A 12,895-nucleotide genomic window follows, 5' to 3' on the forward strand; every position below is an offset into this window, starting at 1 on the left:
CATAAAAACTATTCCAAGTTGCTGATAAAGTTTATTTTTTAAAGTAATACTTTCTCTGATTTATCATTTCAATTATAACTTTAAGAATAAACTGCGTGTTTATGAACTAATATTTAATCTAATATAAAGAAGTTTTCTGATTTTTATTTTTTTACGTTTCACGTTATTATTCACGTTTACGTTTTCATCAATGAACTTTATTAGTAATGAAGATGATGAGAAACAAAAGTTTACTAAAAGAACCCCCAGAAATATACAGTTTACAGAAATATATAGTTTACAGAAATCTCATTTCTTAACTGGGCATCTCACTAGACTAAGATATGACTTAAAAACTCCCCTCAGAAATTTGCCAGTATATTTTAAAGAGGAGTAGCAGGTTTTGAAGAGGATTATAGGAGAAGTTTTTTACTCTAGTAAAAAGTCAGACTTCGCCAATCTAAACAACTTCATCAAATCTAAGTCACTTGTTTGTAACCAATAAGAACTTGAGGAAAGTTTTAGATTGTAAGAGTTATCAATCACCTTCTAGAGAATAGAAGTATTCATCAGTGTTCGCCACATTCTATCATGTTTCTACAAGAATTGAATTCTACTAAACTGTATTAAAATTGCTTCCCTCCTAGGTCCCTAAAGGCCAAAATGGCTAGAGCCTTCTTACTCTTCTCGGACATCCCCCATTTTCTAAATAACCTTCCACCAAGGGTGGCCAAGTCATATTCACCAAAGACCTAACTATCTCTATCAAAGTTTCCCATGAGACATCTCTCCCGCGGGATTTATACACACTTTGGCACACTTGAAACCTTCAAGCTGAGCACAAACTGCCGAGCTTAGTAAAGATACCATATGAAGCTGTCCTTCTCTGTTTGACTGGACCTAGTAACCATTCTCCTGCATCCCTTCTAATACAAAGATCCTTTTCACAATCTTTTCTCTTTATCAGCTAAAAGTTCTAGTCCATACCAATATACTCGTATGTATATATTATATCTATGAATCACTACAAGTTGCCTGATCGCCATCGCAAAGTAAATAAACGAATCCAAATACATTACACAGATATAGAGTAGCTTATTATTAAGATATTAATTTCAAAAAAACTTTTAAATAAGAACAAAGAAAAAATAAAATAAAGAGGAAAAAATAAATCTTTAAACTGAACGTGAAAAGGTCATTCGAAAAATTCAGCTGTAGTGCTGGAGAAATATTTATTTAGTTTCTAAAGCTACAAGTGTTTGATAAAGCGAACTGGAGATTTTTTTTTTTCTGTTGAACTCCAGAATAGTTTGTGGAGTCGAGCATTTACATAAACTTAAATCAGAAAAGTTAAAAAAATAAAGGTTGCCTTTATTATTATTTTCTAATTTTTCTGAAAATTACGAATTTAATCGTAATTTATTAAAAAAATATTAAAACATTAATTCTTTGTTCTCTGTACTTCAATCTCTAATAACGTCCCCTTTTTCTTTACGATTAGAATAAATCTATTAACCGCTTGCAAGAACATTGTTACAGAAGGTAAAACATTATAAAACAAAAAGTTAAGTTCAAGAATTTATGTTATAAAAGTTCAAGAATTTATGGGTGTGTAAAACGAACTAAAATAAAACATGAAGTATGTAGAACTTCAGAGCTAGCGAAGTAGTTAAGTAAAAGTTTCTTTTATGAAAATTATTTAAAATAAAACTGAATCTTGCCATTTTCCAAACTCTGTAAGTGAGCTGTGCATTTTTTTTTTATTTTTCTTTCTTTGGTCTAAACTGGCGTCGTATTTATAATTTTAAGAAAATATATATTGTTTTTGGAGTGTTACCGCTGGGTAACTTCTCCACTCTGTTATTCTGTTATTTATTGTTATCACTGTTGCTTATAATGCAAAATGCGTTGATTGTACATAACTAAATAAATGATTAAAAAAAAAAAAAAAAAAAAAGAAAATATATAAAGAAATAAAATGTGAAAAATCGTCTTCAAACTAAGAATAAGGAAGAATGAGGGAGAAGAGTCGGAAGATAACAGCCTGTCTCCCTTTACACCAGTATTCAGAACAACTCTTGAACCTGCTTCTCCAGTGGTCGTCAAACCTATACAAGAGTTTAGTATTTATTACTTGGAACATAAAAGTTGATGGAGCGAAAATAATTGCACAGAGACTTAGCAAAAGTGGTGAGTCGTTCACTTTGCTGTAGGGATTAAATTCAAACAACCATCAAGTTAGAAGAGAGTGATTGTAGAGGCCAGGAATGCTCGTTGAGCAGAAGCTGTTGAAGCGAACCGATTAGTTGACAACACACAGATCCTGCACAAACTGCGAACCTAGTCGGGGGCAGCAGCCCGACAGAGTACGCAGAATCGTTCAATACAAAAAAGAGGACACAAAAGAGGTGCCACGATTCAAATCAAACATTGACTGCTGACAGTTTTTCTACCCTCTCACAACTTCCGGCCAGGTAAACTGGAAAGTTAGAGGAGCGGGATGACAGGGCACAGATTCCGTTTAGAGATAAAGCCGCCCATCCAAAACTAGTAGAGGCAACCCTCTCGGCTATTAGCAAACTGTAGACCATGAAATCGTTCCCATTATTCTAGATCTCTTTGGTTAAAGGGAAATGATTGAACACAAAGCAAAAAAAAAAAAAAGCAAACGCCCCGAAGTGTAATGAAAAGTTTGAAGTGCTATCAAAAGTTGGAAGTTTACAGCACCTCAGTCAAGATTTCATTGTGCTTTCAACTTTTGTTTGGGAAATCGCCGTTTATTTATAGATATATTACATCAATTTTTTGATTAGGAACTTTAAATAAGTATAAATGACAACGATTAGATATTTTTAATAATACCTAATTTTCATCAGACAAAATAATTTAAAAACTAAACACTATTTCCTTTCTTCCAAGTTAAATCCAAAATTTCTTAGAAATTATTGAAAACAGAATCACTAAACAATCACTAAATACACCTAAAAAGTATAGAGGAGACTAATTAGAAAATGTTTTACTTCAAGTTAAACGAAATTTTCATCTTTCTTCAACCCGCAATAGCCACGCCCTAAAGAAGGTAATATATTTGTCGAAACATTGGCAGGCAGACGAGTTGTTTTTATTTGGACCGATTCCTCGCTAATTTGAATCATTAATATTTCTTTAAAATGTTTAATTATTCAAAAGTCTATTAGATTAAACTGAATGAAATCATTGGACCAAATAATGAATTTAAAATAATCTCAGGCGAAAAATTATAGAACACCTTCGCTGAATTTTTCTAGAAACAAATTTTAAGTAAATAGAAAGACATTATTAGATGTTCCAAAAGATAAATAATGAGGAAGCATTTATAAAAGAGGAGTATTCAAAATTCAATACATATTTGAAATCAATAAATTCTGATTATAAAAAAGAAAGATAATAGACAACATAATACTTCAATAAAGCATAAATATAAAAAATGTATTGACAATCTCCTTATTGGTGAAGATAGTCTATTCGACTGGGATAGCTTCAAATTCCCAGAGAGGTAGGTTATTAGTGATAGCCAATTCTGGAGTGATGCAGCAGCCTAGAGTCATCCAATTTTATTAAATGTGTTTGCTGTTAATACAATAAGATTGTTTCCTTCTTCTCATCAGCACACAGCTACATCTTTCTACCTAAACCCTGTATTAACGGAAGTAATCTTACCGCCCTCTCTTCTTCAATAATTCCTTTACTTCCGTCTCTACCACTAGGTACTACCCATCTTGCTAGGAAAGTAAACCATAAAAGATTCGATCGCCACACTACCCATGAAAAGTTGTTTCCATTTTATACCAATGATTTTTACTGCGTCCAAATAAAGTTTCTTCACTGTTGAAGTTAGAGAAAAATTCCCATTTTCAATCAAAAATCTACTTACACTAATATCTCCTACTGCAATATACGTTACATAATTAATTTTTTTTTAACGATTTTTACGAAAAAGTGGCTAGAAATCGAAAAATGTAATCAGTGAAATAGTGCTGATAGAAGATCCATTTACTTTTATATCGAACTGTTATTTTTATTACATAGGCATGAGACCGCACATGACACGTAAATGACACACTAGAAAGAAGCTTAATCGACCCTCTAAACATTTTATCCCGTAGAAATGCCTTAAAAAGCATTTCCCTTGATATGAAACAAGTTTTCAGATTACTGCAGACTACTTCAATGGGTAATCTTGAGACCAATACTGTTTAATCTCAACTTTTGATACATTCTTGTACTTACTTCCAACCAAACCTACCTATGTTTACTGACACTATGACACAGCTTACTTTTTACAGAAATTATAGCCAAAGCATTACATACTTACAGACATCTGTAGATATCCAACGACTAAGTGAAATGAAAAATATAAAATAAAATAAACTACAGCTTTTAAAACCAATCATCTTTTGCTCAACCAAGATTCTGAAATGAAATCCTTAAAGTTCTACTTAGCCGTAATTCTGGCATAAAGCTGTATAATGAACTAAATATAAGAAGAAACATCCGACTGAAACAGGGTTATATCAGCAGAAAAACACCATCAAGGCTTAGGAGAATGAAGAAGAAAACTTATGAGCCAAAATGATTTGGGAAATCTACTAAAAGAAGTCAATGTTTTGCAAGAGCTGTAGAAAAGCTACAGAAGTCAATGTAGTCCGCTATCTTGTGCTCTGTCTCCACTGAAAACTTACTTGGGGAATCCTCTTACACGACTTTAGCGAGCAGAACTCAACAATCGCTTTCGACAACTGAGAAGACTATTAGACAACATTTCAAGACTCACTCTGGACAATAAAAGTCTTATTTATTTAAGTATATTAAAGTCCGTCTTATTCAAGTAAGCTGTTCAAGTAAGCTTTATCATATAACCCTGTACAATGTACAATGAACAATCGATTCAACAACAAATGATGCACTTCAACACGTCTATGGCATCGAACTGTGGGGTTCAATCAAACGCTTAAAAATCCAGTCCTTGCAGTCTAAAATTCTTCACTTTATAGTTGACGCTTCTTTCTATTTCACCAATCAAACCGTTCACATTCCTTTCGTCATACAAGTTGCTAAAACACGTTACAGAAAATTCCATATTAACTTACAATTTTATAATTAGCCACTGATTCAAAATCTTTCTTCCAGATCACTACCAGACAACAGACATAGGCAAGAGGTCACTGCGATCTCCTCTCTGACGACGAGAGTCTATTTGAAAGTAAAATGTTGGAGTGTAACCAAACGGTAACTTCTCCAGTCTGAATGTGTTGATATTGTGTATAATGATTGTTGATTATAACGCAATAAATCCATAAATTGTACTGTTTATCCCAGTAAATATGTTTATTATGTAATGTTATATAAATATAGAAAATCCCTTAAAATGAAAATATTTACTTAAACAGTTTCATCTTATAGAACATATTGTACAGAAACAAAAAATACTGTCCTACAAATTACAATCATTGGGATACACTTCTTATCTCAGACTAACTGTAATATTTGGAAGTTAGAGTGCGTTAGGGTTATCGTTTTGCATGCAAAAAATATCTTGGGCAAAAAACTGTCTTGCCCATAACTTTTTGTTTACTATTACGACACTAGAGGGTAATAAAAAAAATATAAATTACGCAATTATATTGTTATTCCCTGAGTTTTTGTTTTTTATTTTTTTTAAGCTCTGCGCCATAAAACAGGATTAACAAACTATTAGTTTTTAAAGCTATAGGACATAAAAACTAAATGCCAATGTTGTAATTAATTTTAACTTACGTATAGAGCATTTAAATTTTGTAAAGTTACAGGAAGTCTAGCCAATTCGTTGGCACATGGTGAAAATAAACTAATATTCAATGAAAATGAAAAAGTAGTTTATATTCTGCATATTGGTCTATAAAATTTCATGTCTGCAATCAATTAGTCCTATAAAGCTATTACCTAACTAATCAATCCGGAAAATTTGAATTATTCACAAGGTTATGTTATAATTATAGGCGCGTTGGTCGTTAGTGCTGTCCACTATGTTATAATTCATAATTATGATAGATTAATTAATAATAACATTATTTTTAATTACCTAAAAATTAGTTTAGGCAATCGATGATGATGATGATAATAATTTAGGAAAGGGATTAGCTCAGTGATTAGCTTAAAGGGTTCTAAAGCGGAAAACCCGGGTTCGAGTCTAACTGCCAGTTTTAAGATTTTCTCTTCTTGGAAGCTTTTTACCAGCAATTGGCACGTGCCTTAGAAAAACAAAAATAAAAACAAATAAAGAAATGGTAACAGGGTGTAGATAGTCTTCTCGCAGCGCTCCCGAGTGGGGTATTAAATTATCCAGTCTGTCCATAGATCAAAATGCAAGGAAAGAAGGTACCATTGCAATAAACATCACCTCAATTGCTTATTCAGAATGTCAGCCATGTTCACTTATGCTATAAGATTGGTCAATTCCGTGAAAAATTAGATAAGCCAAAATATAGTCACGCAGAAGGTAAAATGGAGTTTTATGAAGATCACAGAATGTAATGCAGATGAGCACGTACTAAATGGATCTAGTTACACAGATGCCAATTGGACCATACTGGTGGTTTCCTTCCTCATTTTTCCAACAAATTATTGGAAGGAGAAGTACTCAAAAGTTATTCTTTAAACTAAAGCGCATTGGGCAGCAAAATTTAGACTGGCCGAGTTTTAATTGGCCTTAGTGAAAAGAAAGAATAAGTTTGTACAACTAATTGGAGCTTTAAAAAAATATGCACTCTTGCATTAGTTTGGGCGGTATCAAGAACTGACATGAGTTTTCAGCAAAGAAAGAAAAGCAATTACAGGCGAAATCACTTCGTATATTAACAACGAATATAGTTCACACATTATGTATCCCAAATTTGGGACAAAGTAGAACGCACACCTTACTACGCAAAACAAAAACAGAAATAGACAAAGATCAAGTATAAAATTGACTCACCAAGTACTTCAACCGTATGCGTGATCTCCTGAGGTTGGAGCGTGGCTATTTGGCACACGTAGTCACCTTCATCTTCTGGCTTGATATGACGAATCTCTAGGTCATATCCATGCACCAGTGATAATCTTTCATCCGGACTTAACTTCACATTGCCGGCTGTTAATATCGCTATGCCTCGCTTCCAAGCCCTAACATGGGTACCTGAAACATAGAATTGTAATTGTATTTATGCCATTATTATAGCTCAACTATTTGTTATTCTTCCAGTGGCGCAACAGTTACTGGGTAAGACTACCCAATGAACATTGACTACCTTTCAATCTAACAACGTGCGGGGTTCCTTTTTCAATTCCCTAATGTCTCTCTGCAGTAGGTCTTCCCACTTTTTCGGGATGCCATACCCGTTTGTTGTATCCCGCCTGGTTCCCCAATAAATCTTCTTTTGGTAGACCTTAAGTATTTCATTCATGAAGGGCCTGAACCACAAAATCGTTGTATCCCTACTTGAGACGTCACTAATGCCTTCGTGTTCGTGTTCTCTCTTCTATGCGGCATGTACACTCCAAAAAACGCATTAGTTAACTTCTGACCAAACCTGTCCAATAGGTTTGTTTGGCTGAGCATCCGAGACTCCGAGCCCTACGTGACGACCAACTTTATTAGATACTTATACAACCTGAATTCAGTGCCAATTCAGGATGCCATCAGGAATTAAACAGAATCTTTTCCCTGCAAGGTCCTCTTAGACTTTTGTTCTTCTATTTATTTTCCATTAATTATGGAACCTAGGCACTGAAAACTATCCTTTTTGCATAGTACAGAATGACATCTACACAACCATAAAAAATACTTCAAAGGTAAATGTTCCATTAGAAGTATGTAAATAGAACATTCAAACCAGATTAGAGCCTCAAGATTGTTCACCTAAAAATATTTGGTTTCTGCATTAAAGTAAAATAATATTTCTTTAATTTATTTCGTATTTAGCATGAAGTAGAATGGCAAGTCTCAATTAAATAAATACTTTAAGGGTTTCAACAGAATTAGTCTGAGTCATTGGTGATCGCTAGTCCCACAAAAGGCACCCTCAAAACTCTTAATTTCTCGCAGAATCTCTTGACAAAAGGCAACAGTCCTTTACTGCCTTCTAAAAGCATATTTAAATAGGTACTAAATTATGTTATTTGAAGTCTAATGGGCTTTTAATCCTCCAACAGTTATCAACGAAAGCAATTTTCTGTCAGTCTGTACTAAGTGCGCTATCTTTCGGAGTGAAAACATATGTAATATTAAAGTAAATATGTAGAATTAACAATCAACCGGCTTTTCGAATGCAAACAGATGTTCATTGTCATCAACAATGTGGCATAGAGAAATTTTGTAAGAAAATTTATATATTCCATTTAAAAATTTAGATTGTGTTGCTAAGTGAAGATTGAAAATTTACTGAAATTCAATAGTGATTTATATCCCAACTAAAATACAGAATCAACAAATAAGAAAACTAATTTACACAACACAAAAAACTATTTTACCTTAGAAACCTAAAGAGTGTTTGAAACAAAACACTAAACAGATTTCCTATAAACAAGAAATGAAGCGATTCCATTAAATGAAAGATAATGTGAAACCATGAGTGAAAAAACAAAAAGTAGTGAAGAATCATTGACTGAGTCCTCTGAAGGAGAAAGAAATACTAAAGAACTGGAGGAAGCACATTCTCTGCAGGGGCAAGGGAGTGGTAAGCAAGTCACAAATGAATCATCAGAAAGTTTACTTAGCGAAGCGATTAAGAAACTATCCTTACGTCCACCCACCAAAAAGGCTTTACTACAAGAACCAACTTACGATAGTTTTATAAATTGTTTGAAAAATAATTGTTTTAAAAAGATAATAACAATAGTTGGCGCAGGAATATCAACATCCGCCGGAATTCCGGACTTCAGATCACCAGACACTGGACTGTACGAGAATTTAGCTAATTACAATTTACCATACCCTCAGGCAATCTTTGAGATCAAATACTTTAAAAAATATCCAGCAGCATTTTTTGATTTGGCGAAAAAATTGATTCCTGGCAATTTTAAACCAACTATTTCACACCATTTTATTAGATTGCTTGAACTTAAAGGGCTGCTAATCAGGCATTATACCCAAAATGTTGACGGGCTGGAAAGAAAAGCTGGCATAAGCGATGACAAGCTGGTTGAAGCACATGGCACCTTCAGCAGTTCGCACTGCATCAAATGTAATAAATCTTATTCGTTTGAATGGTTGAAAAACCAAATGGAAGTGGCCGGCGTACCGACATGTGTTATCTGCGAGAAGGTTGTCAAACCAGATATAGTTTTCTTTGGTGACAGTCTGCCGTCAAAATTTTTTCAATGTGTACCAAAGGATTTTCCCCAAGCGGATTTGCTAATCATAATGGGCTCTTCTTTGTTAGTTGAACCGTTCGCCTCGTTGGTAAGAAAAGTTAACAGAAATTGTCCAAGAATTATTATCAATGAACAAGAAGTTGGAAAAAAAGTTGGAATATCTTACGATTCAAGACGCAACAGGCGAGATGTGTTCATCAGGGGTGCTTGCGATGAGACCTGTATGAGGATAATCAACGAAATGAATTGGACTGAAGACTTTGAAGTACTCATGCGAGACAATTAATACTTAGCAACAAGTATTATAAAAATTTGAATTCCTTATTAAAGGCAATTGTACACAGCAATATTGTGATGTTTTTAATTTCTGGTCTTGCGATAAAAATATGGTTCCTCTAAACCAATATTCTTAATTTTTTCCGCAACTTGGTGATTCATAAAATTTAAACGGTCGCTCCATTTTCATTTGATTAACACATAACACACAAGTTGCTTGAAGCTTTTTAAAATGATCTCCCTACATACCTTAATGGCAATGTAATGAGCTGCAATAATTTTTCCGCTTTCAGTGAGAATTTTTCTGATTCAAGGTACTTCATAACGACTTTCTCAAGAAATATTTATAATCTGACATAATCACTCTTTTGTTAGTAGTGAGAGATTGTAAAAATAAAAAAATTGGATTAAATAAACAAATCCATGAGAATATTGAAGTTTAACATTTTATCCTAGAATACTAGGAAATAATAGAAACTAGAAGATCGGGAAAACAAACTAGAAACTTAGTGTAACGTGGCAGTGGTTGATGGCCAAGAGCCGCATGGAAGTCCCTGGAGACTCTACCAAAACCGCTCCTTAATGATGATCATCGGTCATGAGGACGGCACCTGCTCCACCAGAAACAACCACCCAGCACTAGCCCCTTTTCCTCTACAGCCTACTTCTCCCAGTTCCTTGGACTGCTGCTACCTGCTAACCATCACCCAGCCCTCCGCTGCTTCTAACTTCAACTTTAATCGTCCTGACAACTTTGCCAACAATTAGGCATATTTCAATTATCCTTTGTTATTATATATAACGCTGGGTATTATAGTGCAAAACTCATGGCCTTACCATAGTTTATTAAAACAGTGCTACCTACACATGTGCCTTAGTTACTTTAAATAACATTAACGAGTTTCCTCAATTTAACTTTTATTTTCTCTTTCTCTTCTTAAAAGAAAGCTTTGCAAGAAAGATTTTTTCAATTTTGAGTTTTCTCCAGCTTTTCTCTTTTAAAGGAGTGTGTGCTACACTCTTTGGTGAGGTAACTTGAAAACACAAAGTCACAGTTAATTAAAATTGTATATTTCCTGTTATATTTCGTTAGCATAAAACCAAGTAATTAATTATATATCAACTTCCTCGTACTAGCTGTATCACAAGTTAACATGCATAACACACACAAAAAAAAATCAATTTTACAAAGTTCACTCCAAAGAATCTTTTACTGCTTGTACTTTAAATTGAAAAATGAAAATGTTTATTGTTATTATTACCTTAGGATATGTTAAGTTAGTTTGGAACTTGAAGCAAACACAAAAGTTTAGTATTCAAGCAGTCTCACGTTGCCGAAGGCTTATTTTCATTGCCTCTAGACTGCGCCACGTTTTCTAACTGTGCCACAAGTAATAGTAAACTATTGGTGTATATGTATATACAGTGTCTACCTTGTCTGCATATAATTTCTAAACCACCATAGAAACGATCAGAAACTGAAAGTACATATAGTTACCTCTTAAATTAGAAACTATGCTTCGGTTTTCTACCCTATGGTCAACTAAATTTCTATTGCTTTCTCCAATTTATGAGGCAAATTACTTCAAATTGGGATGATATATTGTATTAAAGTACCCTTGCTATTGGTAAGGTTTTTTAAAAGTGATAAAGTGTTCACAAAGCTTTTGACTTGGGTATAATCCTAGTTTACACAGACAATTTGTATAAATTTCATTCTATTCTTTTTAGAAATTAAAAGATTTTAATAACATTTTAAAATAAAAAATTACAAAGTGTCACATGTGGTAAAAATTGTCTACTTTATCAGGAACAAAGTCTACTAGCAACTTCTTTTTTTTTTTAATAAAATTAAGAGGTCAGTTAACTGTCACTCAAGTAATATTCTTTTGAAGAAGCAGGACTTACCGTGGTAGTTGATGTGGGTATGACTTGGGTTTAACCAGTGTATTTCCAGGCACTCATAAGAGTAAGTTAGATCTAAACTAAAGGGTTGTACCGAGATGATGAGGATCTTCTTTTGTGAGAGACTTCTCCCTACAAACGCCAGTCTGTTAGAGTCACGAATCAAACATACGCCAACCATTCTGCTTTTAACATAGTTTTTTCTTTTGTAAACGAATTAACTAACACACCTTTCAAGTTTGCACAATAAAGAGTCTGTATCACTGTCTTTAGTAAGAGTGAGTGATTGCGAGTGAACTGGCCAGAGTTTGCTATCATCTCCCCACAGAATCTGCAGGTGCCATCACTAACCAGACTAAAGCTTCTTCAGGGAGCCGTTAAATCCTCTCAATGAAACCTTTATGCAGTATTTCAAATTTCTTTCAATTAGAGTAGCCCAGACACATCTTTGCTCGTCTCATTCCTGCATTGCAGGCCACTTCTTCGTTCCTAAGCTCTTCCTGGAGGCATTACCGCCAAAAGGTACTGGACACCGAAGAAAGGATTTGACTTCTTTAGCGTCGGATATCTCATGTCCTTCAAGGACAACTCATTTCCATCAAAGCATTAGAATTAGGTGACTTTATTTTCCGTACTCTGGATATTGAGATTGCCCTGGCTTTTACAAAAGCATTTTAGAGCTAATGACGTGAAAATTCAGCGTATTAACAACCCATCTGGCCTCAGAAATCATTACATTTTCCTTACTTCCGATATTTCCTCTAAACAAGTTATAAGTTCTAAAGTTAAACTGAAAGCATCTTTCTGATGCTTGAATTTCGGCCAGTAATTTACCCAAGGGCCCAAACCTTTCAGCCTCAAAGCCTTCAGGGAGTTCTCAACCAATCTGTGTACCAATATAGTCGCATGTTCTTTGATTCATGGATAGTTTAGAATTACAATTAAACTATTTAGTTTTTTTTAATTTAAATGAGTAATTTTTTAACTTAACTTTTAAGTCTAGTAACTAAATGTAAACTAAAGTTTTTGACGGTTTACTTTAACTAGAGCTTTATTTCAAAAGAAAAAGAGTAGGGGTGAGAAATCCCAGAAAGTAACCAAACAAGCAAAGTAAAGTAACTTCTACAAAAGTTACTCTATCACTTCTAGTTATTTTCCACTCAAACTTACAGTCAATATATTTTACTTTCCTCTTAACCATTAGGAAAATACACAAAACATGTAATTCTTAAGGGAAAATCCTTTCGAAACAGAAGAAAATAGAGGTGCTTATTACAGCCAGCACCTTGCAGGAAAGAAAATAAGGAGCACAGATTGCAATGCTCGGTTTAAATAACAATGTTGCCCATTAAGTAACTGTTCCAAA

The 12,895-nt window shown here is 33.9% G+C and overlaps 2 protein-coding genes across 3 annotated transcripts in view; one reads left to right on the plus strand and one right to left on the minus strand.

Annotated features, from left to right (window-relative positions):
* Window positions 1-12,895, minus strand: part of LOC141455859 (neurotrimin-like) — a 433,945-nt gene that overhangs the window by 129,794 nt on the left and 291,256 nt on the right. For both annotated transcript variants that reach the window (XM_074131299.1, XM_074131298.1), the window contains exon 4: window positions 6,971-7,171. In XM_074131299.1, coding sequence (XP_073987400.1) covers window positions 6,971-7,171 — 201 coding nt within the window. The remainder of the gene's footprint in view (window positions 1-6,970; window positions 7,172-12,895) is intronic.
* Window positions 8,355-10,055, plus strand: LOC141455849 (NAD-dependent protein deacetylase sirtuin-2-like). The gene has a single exon (XM_074131287.1). The coding sequence runs from the start codon at window positions 8,603-8,605 to the stop codon at window positions 9,632-9,634; it is 1,032 nt and encodes a 343-aa protein (XP_073987388.1). The 5' UTR covers window positions 8,355-8,602; the 3' UTR covers window positions 9,635-10,055.

The sequence above is a fragment of the Rhodnius prolixus genome, unplaced genomic scaffold (genome assembly GCF_049639745.1).
Source record: "Rhodnius prolixus isolate KJV_2025 unplaced genomic scaffold, Rpr scaffold_4, whole genome shotgun sequence".
Classification (NCBI taxonomy): Eukaryota; Metazoa; Arthropoda; class Insecta; order Hemiptera; family Reduviidae; genus Rhodnius; species Rhodnius prolixus.